The sequence below is a fragment of the Myripristis murdjan genome, chromosome 17, assembly GCF_902150065.1.
Source record: "Myripristis murdjan chromosome 17, fMyrMur1.1, whole genome shotgun sequence".
NCBI classification, from domain to species: Eukaryota; Metazoa; Chordata; class Actinopteri; order Holocentriformes; family Holocentridae; genus Myripristis; species Myripristis murdjan.
Genome location: NC_043996.1, coordinates 19,654,827 through 19,672,060, shown reverse-complemented (window position 1 = coordinate 19,672,060; position 17,234 = coordinate 19,654,827). Strand labels below are relative to the sequence as shown.

Sequence of the window (17,234 nt, the reverse complement as noted above, 5' to 3'; positions counted from 1 at the left end):
TCCAAATGTACAGACTGTCCGAAAACAAAAGACCTGAACATCAAACATGAACAATAAAAGAGCATTAACGACCCAACTTTGAGACAGAACCGAAACAGAGAGGAAAGAACAAAATAAAAAAAATAAAAATAAAAATAAAAAAAAACATTCAACTCTGTAACTGCTGGACAAATACTTGCTCTTAAAGTGCAGTAATAAGCCTAAAGAATTCAAGAGGTATGGTTTTGAAATTGGCTTCAGTGTTGGATGGTTGAGAATCCCACACTGGATTTTAGACCCTGTCGCAGATGACGGTCTCAACCACAAAGGTGTTCTCGAAGTGACGGATGCTGTGGCACTTCTTCGTCTCACGCTTCTCGATACCTGGAAGGAAAAAAAAAGACTTTCAAGAAATCTGTGTGCACATTGAATTCCAATCGAAGAGATGTGTAGCATCCGTATTATCACAGCCCTCATCTTAAATCTATACTGGCTACTTCCATTATTCGCGTATATGTACCTTAGAGGAAGTCTGTTATATCATTTCTACAATCCTCTGGCTAGTCAGCACTGCAGCATCACCCGTATCACTCGTACGCAACAAAGCCTCCTCCACACTGTGTGGATCTGTCCAGTGTACTATGAGTGACTCACAAACAGACTTGCATAGCAGGAAGTTCCCAGGCTGAGCGCCACCTCCCGCACACATACACACACACATGCACACACCAACTGACATGATAATCAATCAGGGGAGGAGGATTTTACACTGTGGGAAGCTGCTTGACATTTTCACATACAAAGACGCGGAAGGAAGTCCCTATTTGGTTCTAGTTTTCCCTTATTTTCTGCGCGTTCACTTTCTCACTTCTGCCCCAACACCCCAGAATGAGTTCCTCCAACCCGTGCAAACCCTGTGACTCACTAAATGGAACAATTTTCTCAGTTTTCCGGTACAGAGAGATCCTGGCGACCTAACACGTGTCACATGATTTCTCTCACTGTAACACGAAAGAAAGGTGACACATTGGTGGAAGTGACCCGACACTCGTTACTCACTATGTAGCATCTCACGTTGCTAAGAGACTACCTAGTAGCAAAGTGGATGACTGAACACACAGGAATGGATGTGAATAGGATTATTTGTATGTTTGCATGTACTGAACTTACGTCGGCGCTGGCTGCGACGTCTGAGGCGGTAGGTTTCTTTGCCATAGCAGAGCCTGTGGATGAAGGGTCCCAGCTGCCTCATGTTCCTAACCCTCCCTGTCACCATCATCTCCTCGTGGATAATGTAGGTCTGAGGAAGGTATGTTCCTCTCTGTGGGAAAGAAACCAGTTATTAATTCACCTGCACACATGTGCCACAAATGAATCACCCTGTCCTTCTGCAGGAGAAGTGCTGCAAACAGGAATAAAGTGGGAACACGCTGTCCTTGCCTCTCTCACACATCCATTTCTCTCTAATGAAGCTGCTTTACAAGGCACAACAGCAGTGAATATGGTAACTCACCTTGACATTGACCAGCAGCTCCCACAAATTCCGCGGAGGCATGACCATGGTTGTGTTCAGCTCGATGATGTAGCACTTGTCCAATGCAATGTCATGATAAGCTGTGAGGCCCTGGAATATCAAAGGTCAAAACATGAGTCACACTGAAAGAGTTTCACAGGAGAGGACATGGAAAGGAAAGCAGCAGACAACAGACAGCCTGGGACAAAGTAGCCGAGGATGATTGACCCTTACCCTGTGAAAGTCATGGATGATATCAGCGGGGTCGCTGCCTCCAAAGTGTGGCATGGGGACGCTGATCTGTTCATAGTTGTCATTGAGATAGATGCCAACGTTCTCCTCAAGTTCTTGTCTGCCTCTTAGTGGAGCGTACACTGAGTCTTCGTAGACAACCCGACAGTGGAACAAGCTGTCTTCTGGTGTCTGCTTATGGGACACAATGGAACCAAGTTAGCATGAGCCAGTTACTTTAAGTTACACAAGTTCCTTTTGTTAGCATCTTTTTTGAGGGGGAGATAAATTGAACTTACTTGAGGTATAAAGTAGTAGCGATAGACATAAATGGAGGCCAGCACCAGTCCAGACATGAAGACCACCAGGCCAAAGGTGAGGCAGCACAGGCCGTTCAGGAAAGACTTCTTGGACCTGAGGGGGAGAACCAGCTCCTCCTGTTGACAGAAGAGCAACTTGTTTACACAATAAGCCAAGGTCAACAAGGAAAGGTTAATTAGCTAGAAAGGAGATTATACTGTGAGAAGGGCACACTGATCTAGTCTATTGCACATTAAGACCACAATGATTGTCACATGTAGCTTAGCTTGTATTGGCTCATGTATGCCTATCACATCTGATCATACAATGGTGAATCAGTGGACTCTGTGTTCTCTCACACTGCTGTGCTTCCCTGTGCTAAGTCCAAATCGTAGCAGAGCTAATTCTGTCAACTGGTTGTTGCCAAGCACTTAGTCAGATGAGGAGATCATGTAGACGTAGGCTGGACTGGGATGAGCCATGCCAGATGCCCACCCACAGTCTCTCAGTCAATCTGACGCCTCTCCATACTACTGTTGCTATGGAGAATTGAAGAGGAGGAAGCAGATTGTGCCGTGCTCTGACGAAGATGCTGGCACGTGGCTGTCTAGAGCTATTCTTAGAGGCCTACTTCCATGCTCCATATTTGTAGATAGTTCCCTGGCACTCTCAGCGGGAGTCAAAACGAGAACAATTGCGTGGAACAGGAGTCCCTAAGTGGGGGCGGTCGTATTATTAGATCTACACACACTGGCTCTGACGCCTAGCCTGTCATGTCGACCAATCAAAATCACACAGCGTAGAGATGCAAGAGTTATACGTTGCTTGACGGGATGAACAGGCACACAAAAAACTTGTTTAAGTGATTGATGCGTCATGTGGAGTTCTTTGTGTAAAGAGTGTATTTAGGGAGGAAGATGCTGCCAAATTACATTTTTAACTGATGTCCCCTGCAAAACTCATACACTATCTACTCTAAGCAGTTTTTTTTTCCAGAATCTATCCGTTCTTTTTTGCAGGACTTATGTACGACAGTATCTACCCATATATTTGATCCTATCAACACTTAAGCTGGTGTTTAAAATCTGTGGTTAAACTGCTATTCAGTTAAGCTCCAGACACCATACTGGAAGCCCTCTGGCAGAGAACTGGTCAAGGAGGCAGATGCACAATCAAAATCAGTGCCTCTTTGTAAAGAGAAAAGCTTTGCCTGTAAAATAGCAATGTTGTCTTTTCTATGTGCAGACATTACACAGGAGCACTTTTCTCCCTGAGCTAATTGGATCCCTGGATCCACTCTCTCTGACAGGACCGGGTCCTCTCAGGCGCTACCTGCAGGAGTCATGTGGCAACAACACCTCAGCGGTGACGTAACGACTGGCGCAGTGCTTGCATCTGTCGGTGCATTAATTTTCTCAATTCCGCAACTGAGGCCGTTTGCAACTTTACCGATTATTTGAAATGGGGTTTAAAATACTGGTGCATTACGAACCTAAGAGTAACGGTCGCAAACTATCCTAAAAACAGACAATGACAAAACATCTCCCCTCCGCAGTGGTCCCTTGCTGTAGCCCAAACAAGGTGACGTAATGTCAACATCCCCAGGCTAAGAAGGCCTGAAGTTGCTCTGTGTGGCAGTGTGGGAAGATCTGCCATCTGGGTCAATATTATGAGACAGATATCTGTAATAACCAATATTCGGTTGTCTCACCACCCCTCAGATAACGAGGTGGCATACCGCAGTGTAGCCATTTGTGTGATGACCCTATGCATTTGATGGCATAGTCATTTTCACACTTTTTTATTTGCAGAATAAAGTTTCCTCACGTTTGAAGGATTTGCATTCGCATGTGCATCGCACTAAGTAAAGTCACAGCTGTTTTTTAAGGCTTAAAACATGCTTTTCTGAAACTATCCTGACTCTTGATTTTTGTTGGTTGTTCTTTTGATGTTTTGCTTACAATAATCAGCGACTGGAAGCCATTGTTCTAGTTAAATCCCACTGATGCATGAATACTGTTACATTTAGAAATAGCCTAACTCGTTTACAAAACACAGCTGTGCACTGATAACAGGCTTAATCTGCATATATGAACACACATAAAAGGTAGGAAACATGTTAAGCTTTAAGAAAAAAAAAAAAAATTATGAGAGAACATGGCATAACATGAAAACAAAGGAGAACAAATCTTTAAACTCACGTGAGCCTGAGGTATGATGATCTTGTCTCCATCGTTCTCCTTTTCAGGCTTCTGCGCCGACACAGGCTGGAAGGTAATCTTCACCATGTCTGTATATTTGCTTTGTCTGTCTGTTATAGTGCACTGGTTTCATCCACTGAGCCCAGAAGATTATATAGCAGCGGCACAGTGTCGCCCCCGCCTGCAAACAGGGGATGTGTGACCTCAGATAAGCGTCCGCTCTGACGAAAAAGCCGTGTGTGGGTCTGGAGGAAAATCCACCTCTCTACTATCAAAATAAGAGCCGGAGTGAAAATGAATCGTTTAAATATCAAATAATACACATTTTTATTAATTCTTTGCTACGCAATACAATTGTTCTGAACGTTAAACGACGCCATAACAGACATCTCCCCCGTTTTCTTCCTTTCATTGAAGCCAAAGTGCCCCATGTCTCTTATTTTGAAGGTGAACACCAGATATGGTAGTGCGTTCCGTATTTTATTTAAAGCCGCCTCAGCACTGATCATCCGGAAATGCTGTGATGTTGTAGGCTCGTCAGTCTTTAGCCGGCATCAGCAATTTACAGCAATAGTGCTAAGACAAAACTGCAAATAAAATCACTACTACTACTACCAATAATTATAATGATAATAAGAAGAAGAATAAGAAAAATAGTTACAGTTCATTTCTGTTTGAAAGGTGCTTCATTAAAAATAATAATCAGCTTAATTCACGTTATCTGAATTTCAGTAAACGGCTTGTATCATTATTATTATTACCACTGCGTTGTAATAACTATTCAAAGACCCCCTGTGTTATGCACAAAGTATTTACCTTATGTAAGCTTATACCGTGATTATTGTTTGTCTTAGTAAAAGCCTTATTTTATGATAGCACGAATCTGTGTACCGACAACCAATTCTTGAAAATAAAAATAATATTAAATCTGAAAGTTGCTACTGAGGGTTTGAAGAGTGGGCTCTTGTAGAAAATGTACACAATTATTCTTTCACAAAAGACGATGATTTCAGATTTTGGGAACAGAATCTTGAAAGGCAATTTTCAAATCATCAGATATGAATAAATACTTGCAGATACATTCACAGAAATTTAGTTTATTTTTTGAAAACCATATATGATCACATATTGCACGCATTTCCCACAGGTAGCCTATCACTGTAGGCTACTCAACAACAGCTGAAGTCAGTTGTCGACCCAGCAACATATTTAAGCGTCTTTCTCTTAGAAATGTAAATTCTAAAACACATGCAAATGCACACAGGCTTACACAACCACAGCACAAGTGAATGGTCAGACAGGCTGCCCATGTGTTTCAATTAAAAAATATAAAGGCGTGTTCAACACTATTTAGGAAACTTTACATTGTAGAGACCTGTGTTCGAATCCCTCTGCGTTGCTACACTATGCAAATATTTCAGTTCAAATGAGGATTATGGTGCACAATGTAGTCCTAATAAGTGGGCTGATGGCTCACAATCAAGCATGAAGACACAAAGTGGTGACTAATGATGCAGAGTTACAATTGCCAATAGAATAATACATGAGAATGTAACATTAATTGAAAAGCTGCTCGAGTTAAATCACAAATGTTCACGGTTAATGTTAACTTTTGCGGAATTTATTTATATATCTATCTTATTTAAAGTTAATATGTGGCTACACTAAAATAAGTTCACCATTTTATCATTAGAGGAAATTAAGCTTTTTCCTGTTATTATAGATTTCATAATCTATGGCGCAAAATAAAGGTAATATTTATAAAAAGTAACATCCCCACGTTGGATTCACCAATATTGAGTTGTACAGAAAGTAGCACTCTGACTGACTGCGGGTACGAGCATTGCGCGTCCTGGTGCTTTGCAACCGTAGCCAGTTCACCTATTCACATGTAAATGAACCGTCATATATATGGCGTGTGTGTGACCCCTCGAAGCGACATTAACAAGACTAGTGTCCCTCTGCAGTCCCTGTCGGCAGCTGGGGTCGCCGGCCATCTGTCCCATTCATAAATTGTTGTAACGGCTCTGTGGATTACACCAACCTTCAAGTGGGTTTTGTCGTTTTTTGGCAGCGCCTGGGTTAAACTTGAGCAACATGGCCCCCATCCGTAATAACACAAACGGAATGGACAGAGATGACAAATGTGACGGCACAAAAGTTGACCGAAAGGTAAGGGCACATTTTGAAGACTAATTGGTAATTGTTTTGTTTTAAAAGCTATGGGGGGAAATCACTTAACTTGGGGTTTACTTGTTTGATCCAACAGATTAGGAAACCTCTGGTGGAGAAGAAAAGAAGAGCTCGCATCAATGAAAGTTTACAAGAACTCCGAGTTCTCATCGCGGACACAGACGTAAGATGACATGCCAAATGCTGTTTTCCTCCTTGTTTTACCTGTGTTTTGTCGATGGATACGAATTCACATTGAACGCGAGTTACAGTTGGCTTCAACTAACGCAGAAATGTTTGTTACCCTCAGTTGCAATCAAAGATGGAGAACGCCGAAGTACTTGAGATGACAGTGAAACGGGTGGAGAGCATCCTGCAAAGCCGGGCTCAAGGTATTTGCTCTCAGCCGAAGAACAGGCTACATCTTTGTCATAAGCAAAAGTTCAATAACCACTTTGTTTTTAATCCACAGTTCCTGTTAAACATTACTTACATTTATAAGTCAAATGCCATTCTTCCGCCAAGCAATATAGTTCTCAACGGCCTAACGAGTTAAACAAAGTGGTTACCAAGCGACACAGCAGGCAAGCAGCCTACTGTTAATTTTCAGTTAGCGCATTAATATTTACATTAACTGTAATGCGGTCACAGGTGAGCTTATAGCTCTCAGGAATACATAACGGCTTCGAACGCGACTCAGCCAATCAGAGCTAAGGGCCGAGTGTTGGGACTTTATCTTGTACAGTTGTGGTTATAATTGTGTGTTGTTGAGTGTGTTTGTGTGTGGGTTTTGTTTTTTTGGTCAGAGGTGGAGGCAGTAAACCGGGAGGCGTGTGAGAGGTTTGCTGCGGGGTACATCCAGTGCATGCATGAGGTACACACGTTTGTCTCCAGCTGCCCGGGAATAGACCCGTCCATCGCCGCGGAGCTGCTGAACCACCTCCTGGAGAGCATGCCCTTGAACAACGAGGACCGCCTCCGGGTGATGCTGTCGGACATCATGGCAGACAATAACAGCACTTGGCCCCTGTCTGAGAGCATGTACACAGCACTGGTGTCCCCGGCCCCCTCAGCCTCCTCCACGGATGACATCTGCTCTGACCTGGACGAGACAGACTCAGAGCAAAGTCATGTTTCTGGAGAGGAGGCAGACAGCCAGGATGTCTTGAGTTTGCCAACCTTAACATATTCCAAGTCAATGTGGAGACCATGGTAGATAGGGCTTATGACAGGAATGGCCCCATTCGTGTTTTTTTTTTTGTTTTTTTTTAAATAGAGGAATTACTCGATCTTTGTGCTAGGCAGTTGTGTGGGATAGGCCTACTGTAAGTCAGGATAAAACTGCTGGAGTGACAACTTTTGACAACTTGTTGAACGGCATCTGAGAAGCTCTTCATGTAATTATTCTGCAATTGCAATTAAACTAAAAGCTAAAATGTATTTAAGAAATTGACTATGTATTTAAATCCACTTTGCAGAGGTCAGTTTCAGTTGTATAGGGGTCTTCATATGGAAGTGTATCGGCCTATACCTTCAATGAAGGGGGTAAATACATATGTAAATATTTGCTTGTTGGATATAGGCATGGTTGTATAGAAGATACCTGTCCCACTAGTAATGCAGAGTTAGTTGTGTGTAAGTTATTTCTTTAGGATGTCTGCAACTTTGTATTTATAAATGTCAAAATGACCTGTTTTTAGGCTACCTCAGCTGATTTGCCTATGCTCAAACTCTTACACTGACTTTTTAATAAATGTCTTTTGATAAACCCCTTGATTTCATTCCTATTTACTTCTTCATGTAGCAAATAAAGCCATGTGGCTGCCAATTAGTTCACTGTTCTACCCAATTTCCCACAGGGGATCAATAAAGTATCTCTGATTCTGATACCAAATAGGCTATTCCTGGAAAAGTGCTTATTATTATTATTATTCCAGGGCTTAGCACTTAATAAAAAAGACAGGTATTCAAACTAAACGTCATTTTGGAGATATTAGTTATAATGCTGCAATTGTGGACCATTTGTGTGCACTCACACAGATCCTTTAGCACATCGTAGGCATTTATGAGGTGTGAATGAGTAATCCACTCACTCATCCCTTATATGGCACAGCACTTACAAATGGGTTTTATAACAGCATAGATTCAGCTTTGTGGTGGTTCAGTCCTGTCTTCATTTTTAAAGGGAATTCAAAGTAATTTACTTGTATTAAAGCAGACTAAGTCTGCTTTAATGCAGACTAAGTTTAGATTTTTTTTTCTATATCCTACATGTGCGCCTATGCGTTTGATGATGCTAGATTATCTTTCAGTTAAGAGAGATCTAAGTTGCTCAGCTTTGGGCTGCTGGGTTTCCATGCCTCCTATCATTGGTACCTCTAAAGTCAATGTCTCCAGGAAAGGAAAACAAAGGTCAGCAGTCCTTTACAGGCATTCACCAAGTGGCTTTTGAAACGTATCTGAGTTTTCAGACAGGACTTGTGTAGGCCCGGTGGGAGCAGCAGACACTGTGCTGCCTCCGCACCATCGGCTCCCGCAGCCAGGCCACAAATGAATAAGAAAAGAAAGCAATCCTGAACTCTTGTAATCTCCTCTGAGCTGCCACCCCTTGTGTTCCTGTGATGTCCACTACAGTGTGACTTCTTACACTGTCCACATGCATCCTGCTCAGTGGGAACCATTGCCTCTCTGACAGTCCTCACATGAAATTTAGTTTGTCATTTCACAAATTGTGAGTTTAGAGATTTACAAGTGATTTTGACAGATTAAGCTCCAAAGATTTGACACCCCTGCTGAAAACTGCTGGGCTATATTGCCATCGTAGATAGATAGATAGATAGATAGATAGATAGATAGATAGATAGATAGATAGAATAGCCAGTGTGCTTTGCTCAGTTTTAATTATTAAAAAAAAAAAAGATTCCTATTTCTCAGCATGACTCATGAGACGCCCTCTCAGCCTGAACCACTCTGGGACCGTCCTGTCAGGTGTGTGTGTGTGTGTGTGTGGTGATGCCTGCAGAGGGGACAGTGGATTTGTGGCACTCCAGACGTGCGAATGACCACCACAGGAGGCCAGCTTGGAAATTTCGCACCTCATCCTCAAAATTGGAGGAGGCAAGGTGTGAACTGGCTGGGTGGGTGGCTGTGTGGGAAGTCGCTTTGATCAAACCTGGCAGGCACGGAGCCTGCAGCAGATATTATCTAGTTTATGGGGGTCAGGCTCCACTCATTAAGATATAAGGAGGAATAAATCAAAGAAGAGGACAGGGAAATTAGCCTAGCACTTCAGGTTCAGTTATAATATTACCATAATCTATTAAAATTCTTTGCTTTTGTCATCATATCAGATTGAGGCTGTAGGAGAGCCTATTATTCAAAATCTGTGATTTCCCCAGCCCCCGATTTGTTTTAGTCATCTTAAGACAGCCTTGTTTGGATGAGGACTGGCAGAGGAGCTCAGCCTAGTTTCCCTGTGTGGCTGTAAACTCCCACTGCTTTGTCTTTATTGAGCAAGAGGATGGGAAGCCACGCTGACACACACAGCGTTTAGTTTCCCTGCTCATTCACAAGCCAGGCAGCAGATTTATTCTGATTTCTGACGGAGGCTACCAAATTTGGCGGTGTAGCCTCTTAATGGGCAATTTATAAGGCCATTTTTTTTTTGTATTGAGACAGATACTAAATAAAATGTATATTTCTCATCCATGTCTCTACCATTATTTAAACATTAGGCCCACAGGCTGTTAAGTATATCACCTTTTCCTCCCATTTACAAATTGTCGATTTGCTGCTAACAGGCAATAGTTTCTCAAGTCGTTTGCACGCTTTAATTGGCGGCTCTTAAACAACTGCAGGGCCAAATGAATCCAGTATTTGTTCAAATTTGCCTAATACATCCTTCTGCAAACAAGCTCTCAGTAAAATGCAGTGAACTGATTATTTAACTGTCAGCATGGCAGAAATTAATGTAAGCTGCTTGTTAGCCCTCAGTTTTGTCCTGAGACACTTTTGGTCCATCTTGTATATCCCAGGAACAAAGAACAAGAGTAAGACAAGATAAAATAAGGTAATACTTTAATAGGCCAACAACATATCTTCAGACATTTGAACAAATGCAACAGAATAGTCTCCTTTTTCAAAAATGAAAACAAAAGAGAGAGAAAGTTAAAGTAAAAGGTGCATTTTTTTTGTCAGCATCTATCCAACAACAGAAGTACATAAAGACAAATGCCAAGCCCTACAAACATACTTCAGGAAATGTGCAAGTTGCCATTTACCTTGTGGTGTACAGCGCGTTTCCCATCTCAAATTACAGTGTAACATTTAAAAAGGATAGAGAAGTCTTGACAAACTCGTCTGACATCTGTTTAAGATGCTTTATGCCCATGCAATAACCCTACACTTCAACTTCAAAGTGACCACGCATTTGTTCAGAAGGGTAATGAGCTTCAGCTGCTACCACAGGATGCTCTTCTCCATACGAGGGGCTGCAAGAAACAATTTAAAACACCTTTAAACTGCGTGAAACCACCAACATTTTCCTCTCATTACATGTAAGCTCTACCGTTGGCGCCTTACTGCTTCTGAATATCTGCTGGGCTATGGCAAAGACTGTCCTATGATTACAAAACAAAACTAGAATTAGACAAGTCCCATTTTTAAATAATATTTACAGTAAATGATAATCTCACATATTGGTCCGCTTGCTTTTTATTAGGGTTTTTTTTTGTTATAACTTAAAAACACATACGTCTGCTTTTGAGCAACAATTATTTCCTGTATAAAAATATATGTTTAGAGTCACCGACTGTTACAAACATTTTAACAACCACTGAAATAAGTTATGGTTGGAGTTAAAGTGATTGAATGTTTCTCAGACTTCAAAGGCAGCCGAAAAACGAAGTCAAAAAAAGGTTCACAGCTGATAATGAGAAAACTGCATTATGTAGTGAAATGAAGAAATGCAGAGATAAACTTAAAAGAATGAAAACTTAAAGCTGCCTGGGGCATCAAACATCAGCCAGTTAGCTGATGCTAACATGGCTTCTACTGAACTGCCTGATCTATGCGCACACACCAAATTTCCCTTATGGGGCTCTGCACTGCCTAAACAGTGCATTTTGTAATAATAATAATATTATTAATGATCATTCCCTTAAGCGAAAACTTGTACATATACACAAACAAACAAACAAATGAATGCACAAACAGTGTGGCTCTTATGGATGTGCTCCTCATCATCTTGTCCAGTAAAGTTTGACGCTATTTCTTCGTTGAAACCCGAATGTGTTTTGATTTCAACTACATTCAAGCTCTACGAGTCTCAACTGTATGAGCCACAAGATTTTATGCCACCAACACAGGGACAGCTCATAAAACAGAGCAAGACTGAGAAAGTGATGGCGGGTGTAAGTCATAGCTGGTGCTATGAGCCAGGAGCCGGTCACTTAGTTGTGCTACGTTTGGACTGGCTCCTCTCCGGACGCGGCTGCTGATTGTGACAGTCACGCAGAACAAGAGGCTGGCGATCCTTGGATAGTCAGCGGTTGATCTTTGCCGGGTGAGGGACCAGTTCTGAGGATACTGATAAGTTCATTGTCTGACAGAGAGGGATGTCTGGCTAGGAGCCGGCGCCAGGAGAGGGGCAGGGGCAGGAGGTGAGGAGGGTGTTGGACAGCTCCTCCCTGGGTCTCCTGGGGCAGCCGACCACCCCCGCCTCCGTTTCTGTGTCACCAATGTCCAGATCTGGCTGCTCCTCTGCCAATGCTGCCTCTGAGGCATCCACACAGCATGAGCAGACCTACGCAGCACAAACAGATGAAAACACAAGAAAGGCTTCAATTTAAAATGATAAAGACAGTGTGTGTGAGATTAAGGGAGTGTAGGCTATGTGATTTTGACTTCTGATGTTCTTTAAAGAAATACCTCACAACAACACCAAGACAAAACCAAAATCCAACATCCATTTACATCCATATACATGTTATCAGTGATGTAATGTGACATAAAAATGGGTAGAATGACAAAATTCAGTTCTTATTTTAGGAAAAATAAATATAACTTGATGAAGGATTTATGCAATCATAAAGAATTATACTACAGCCCCGATGCACAGGACTGTTGTAAAGAGTACTACCAAAAAGCAAAACTATACTAAATACAATACATATCCACATTTCCAGTAAGTGAGATTTAAATAAATATTGTCCAAATCTATAAGCACGTTTGTATGTGTGAGTGAGAGAGTGAGTGAGAGACATGTTCTACCTTGACGTCTAGAGAGTTGGGCAGGCCTCCCCTCTTTATCCAAGGGTGGACCTCCATCAGCTCCTTCTTCTGGTCCTCTGTGAAGCGAGGCTGACTCTTCTGTAGCTGCCTCAGCTTCTCTCTGTCCTCTCTCAGCACCTTCTCGATGTCACTGGAGATGCAAACACACACACACACACACACACACACACACACACACACACACACACACACACACACACACACACACACACACAAAATCATACTTAATCAGCTGCTGAATCTACTCAACCTGTCTATCTGTTGAACCATGGGCAATTTCAAAATATGGGTTCAAAATCTATAATCTGTCTGAATGTAATTGTCAAAGAAACTTCAATTTCATAATTACACTAAACTACTGGATAAATAGTGTTTGCCAGTAAGACTGCATTTAGTGCAGGTAATAGCTTTTAGTCTCATTGAGCATCTCTTTGCCTCCTGGCCTTGGAGATTTGTTGTTGCTTATGTGCCACCTAGTGGTCAAAATTTGTCACAGCAAGCATGCAGGACATGGGACACCAGACACAACTCACACTATGACGCTCAATTTTCACAGAGATAAGTTTGGCCACAACAAAAATTATGTGTAACAGCCGCTCAAGAACAAATGTCAGAATACAAATGGATATAAGTGATTTAAAAAAAAAAAAAAAAAAAAAACACTGGTCAGCCATTTGTTGCTATTCACAAAGAGCAGCTAGGGTGTGCGGGAGAATGCGGGAAATCAGTGTTGTTTTTACTGTAGCCCATTCATACTATGAGGACTATAGGGGACATTGCTTGAGCTCTTCTTAGCTTTTGCCATAGATTTTTGGTCAGCATAGCTTTTCCAAACACTCAACAGGGTGATAATAGAAATCTGTTTGCAGGGCCACTACACTACTCCTGTCCAAAGGGTGCATCCTCCCACTCACCGCGAAGGCAGCTGATAGGTCATCATGACTTTGTCATCTGTGTTGGCCATGAGCAGCCACAGCGGGTCCTGCAGTACATACTTGATGAAGCGCTCGTTCTGCTCCACTTCCATGGGCCTTCCCTCACTGCTGCTCAAGTGACCTTTGACCTTCTGGCTGTTCTGGGAGGAGTCCACACTGCCAAAGTAATTACTGCTGTTGTTGCTCCCTGAGGACACCCAAACAGCAGGACATTCAATCTGATGTCAGGGCATACATCACACAGGCCTTATGCTATGGTGTACAACACATCAAACTATATAACAGCTGTGCATGACAATACAGATGATACCCAAAGAGCACTCTGAAGAGAAACACTTTACCACAAGTTTATTTCTGCACAGAAAAAGCAAATTACATTAAAATTAAAGAGAAAAGAAGTGCTCTGGAGCTTTTTAGGTACTTGGGGATATATATTATTGGGGTGGTCAACAGTAAAAATGTTTGCGCATGCTTGGATGTCATCTGGCATGTCACTGGGGTTAAGACTGCGTCCACACTGATCCGTCGTGTCCGTCGACATCTGTTTGTAATTGTTTTTCAATGAGGAGTGTCCGTTTGCTGATGACATGTTCATCTCATGTTCAAAGTTCAGTGAGGCTGAACTCTTTGGAGCTGACAAAGACGTCATAATCTGCTTTGCCAGTGGAATTTGATTTTATTTATTCACGTTATCCATGAGGTTGCATTCACACCCAATTCTGAAACTGAAACTCCAAAACAAACAGACGTCAAATATCTATCTGTACAGTTATGGACGAGTGTGGCTGCAGCCTAATCCTGTGCATACATCATCACAGACTGTGCCAGACTCTGCCAGCACATAATGCGCAGCACAAACATGGTTCTTCAAATTCTTTCTAGGACAAAAAGAAAGTAATCTTCAGAAGGATGATTAAGCTCTATCTGTAAGATTTGATATTTTCTATTTATCATACCATATTTTAAACTTCAGTGCTAGGAAGTGACAGAACGAACCTGTACCGCTGCCAGATGTTCCACTAGCGGAGCCTCCGCTGCCCGATGTCCTGCTCTTCGATGTTCCGCTGTTGGACGTCCCGCTGGCTGAGGTTCCACAGCCGTTGGACCCGGAGCCCATGGAGCCCGAGGTGGCTGAGCCAGTGCCTGAACGGGAGTCCTCGTGGAGAAGAATGTCCAACATGTCACTGGATGAGGAGTTGGCGTCGCTGTTGTTCCCATCACCAGGTAAGCTTGCCTGTAAGAAAAAGATTAATATGATACTAAATGGAAGTCTGATCCACTGAGTCCACTGAAAGGCTCCTTCCACCTACCCCATCCTTCAAATAGAGCCCAAGAAAAATAGCTTTGGGTGTTTGTTGAATGCTGCCTCTCCATTTTTGGACTTGACTGGGTGGATATTTCTAAAGTGAGTGTGGAAAATTCTCCATCACAGCAGTTATACAGTCCACACATAGCATGCATGTACACTGCACGGTGAGGCTGAGCACAGTCAACACACACAAGAAGTGTGTTTCTCTATTGCATACACCGATCCTCATGCAACTAACTTAAAGGAAGGTAAATCATAACGATCAAAATCTGGAATATGTGATCCAGAAGTCTCTGGACACACAATTCATTGCTAATACAAGATTGTCGTTTCTTATGCTTTTTGTGCTCCTGGTCACATCTTTGTATAAGATAAGGCAGGGGAATGCTAAAGAAGGATTCCAGCACCTAACTTTTTAAGACAATTTACTGATGATGTAGGAGCCCAAGAGTATGATTTGAGGCTTGGCGGACTTACATGCAAAATCAGGGAGTGTATGTGTGCATGTGGATGTATATATACACAGAATGCTATGTATAGGTAGACAATCAGCTGACGATTTTCTTCACATCACTTCTATTCAAGCACATGATGACTACAGATTGTATTGTTTGCAAGGTTTTCAGTCTCATGCCATACAATCCCAGTGAAACCAACAGCACTCCAGGCAAGAAATTTATATGGGTAGCCAAGAGCCTCACAAAATTATACAAAATAAATCATAAATAGGGACAAAAGAAGAAACCTTACAGTTGTAACTGATAAATGGAGACGGGATGAGATTGGGGAAGTGTGGAGGATTTCTGATGATTCGCCTACCTCTTGGTTGCAAGCCCTCAGCCTAGACCACACTTGATTATCCCAACACAAATGCTCATACACAAAGGGCGAGTCCTTGGAAAACGAGGGTCCAGGAGGACCAAGGAGACTGAGAGATGGCTGAAGGGTGTAAGGGATAATAACATCATGTATTAACACCTAGTGGTCCAAATCACAGATCATGGGACACAATTCATCTGAGGAGGCTTGACTATCGTGACTTCACACATGGCATGGCAATACAACAGGAAGATAGCGTAATACTGCTACATTTTATTACTGTGAGTAAACTGGAGGAATCGGTGTGATGATGCCGTTAAAGTCAATGAGGCCAACTGACAAATAAGCGAAAGCTTTGGGGAGAGTTTTAAAACAGGCTACAACGGGAAATTTGAACAGGGCACTGATATTTTAATTTGACAGTAAATTTACATGAATGTTATAACTTCGTGGCTACCTGTCATTGGCAATGGGAGACTCAAGAAAGAAAGAAAGAAAGGGAAAAAAAGAGGAAGAGGAAGGAAGAAGGTGATAAATGTGGATAAATTCCTTATTTACCTGCTGCAGCTCCTTTTCTTTGGCCTGGCTGCTGCTTCCTCCTTTTTCCCTTTCAGATGCATTATTCCCTTGTCCTCCAGAAGAGAGCACGGTGCTGTCCTGGCGATCCACAGACAGCTCCAGCTGCAGCAGGTTGAGCTGCAGGGGCGAGCTGCAGCGAGACTGGAACAGGGGTGGGGATGCCTGGTCTCTGCCACCTCCAGACTGTGGGGTTGAAGAGCGGGATTGGCCCTCAGGGGCCTTGGGGGGTTCAGTGGCTGGGGGGAAAGCGAACTGCGGGGCCAGGAAGCCTGTTTGAGGAATGAAGGGGTTTTGGGGGCTGAACTGAGTCTGAACGTTGAAGGAAGGCTGACCTGGGAAGGGGCCCTGGCCTGGAAAGGCAGTCTGAGCAAAAGGCTGTGTCTGAGCGGGGAAGCCACCAGTCTCTGCCTGGTAGAAGGGCTGTGGAGGTGGGGGCCCATTTCCCATCGGAGGGAACATGTAGTTGGGCAGCACCAGAGCCACAACAGGTGTGACCATGGGAGAGGTGTAGGGAGGAGGGTGGATTGATGGGGGGCAGTGAGGGGCCTGATTACCCTGGCTATCCCCATAGCCTGTTAGAGTGGGGTCCGTTCGAGGGGCAAGGGAATTCGTTCTGGGGTAAACCTGAAGAGGGTAGCCTGGCATCACGGCAGGGTAGGCCATGGGGAAAGTGGACTGTGAGGTGTCAGAGGGGGACCAAGACGTTGGGTTGAGAAGAGGAGGCCGTAGCTGTTGCTGCCTGTGATGGGACACCGTGCTGTCTGAAGACTCAATCTGCTTCACGCGCTTCGACTTGGTCTTCTTGTTCCGTGTGCCCCGTCGTGTGGTGGGCTCCGTACCAGGTCCAGCATGCTTGCACGACCTAGCAGCAGGTACAACTAGAGGGCAGAGCAGAGTAGACGTGT

General features: G+C 43.1%; 3 protein-coding genes across 7 annotated transcripts in view; 1 reads left to right on the top strand and 2 right to left on the bottom strand.

Moving 5' to 3' along the window:
- Positions 1–229: 229 nt before the first annotated feature.
- itm2cb (integral membrane protein 2Cb) lies at positions 230–4,492 on the bottom strand. The gene is made up of 6 exons (XM_030075082.1): positions 4,225–4,492; positions 2,023–2,160; positions 1,727–1,918; positions 1,493–1,603; positions 1,150–1,300; positions 230–363 (listed from the first exon to the last, which is right to left on the bottom strand). The coding sequence occupies exons 1-6, from the start codon at positions 4,309–4,311 to the stop codon at positions 272–274; spliced, it is 771 nt and encodes a 256-aa protein (XP_029930942.1). The 5' UTR covers positions 4,312–4,492; the 3' UTR covers positions 230–271.
- A 1,588-nt stretch (positions 4,493–6,080) lies between these two features.
- LOC115375621 (transcription cofactor HES-6-like) lies at positions 6,081–8,180 on the top strand. Its single transcript, XM_030075085.1, has 4 exons — positions 6,081–6,396; positions 6,494–6,580; positions 6,707–6,788; positions 7,203–8,180. Exons 1-4 carry the CDS (start codon positions 6,322–6,324, stop codon positions 7,610–7,612), a joined length of 654 nt encoding a protein of 217 aa, XP_029930945.1. The 5' UTR covers positions 6,081–6,321; the 3' UTR covers positions 7,613–8,180.
- Positions 8,181–10,456: 2,276 nt separating this feature from the next.
- per2 (period circadian clock 2) overlaps positions 10,457–17,234 on the bottom strand; it is a 34,251-nt gene continuing 27,473 nt past the window's right edge. For 3 of the 5 annotated variants that reach the window (XM_030074525.1, XM_030074529.1, XM_030074526.1), the window contains 6 exons: positions 16,309–17,207; positions 15,751–15,870; positions 14,619–14,856; positions 13,602–13,809; positions 12,667–12,817; positions 10,457–12,199 (listed from right to left, as the gene is read on the bottom strand). In XM_030074525.1, the coding sequence (XP_029930385.1) occupies positions 12,020–12,199; positions 12,667–12,817; positions 13,602–13,809; positions 14,619–14,856; positions 15,751–15,870; positions 16,309–17,207 (1,796 nt within the window). In that variant the 3' untranslated portion in view covers positions 10,457–12,019. The remainder of the gene's footprint in view (positions 12,200–12,666; positions 12,818–13,601; positions 13,810–14,618; positions 14,857–15,750; positions 15,871–16,308; positions 17,208–17,234) is intronic. The other 2 variants (XM_030074527.1, XM_030074528.1) reach the window with 2 other exon arrangements.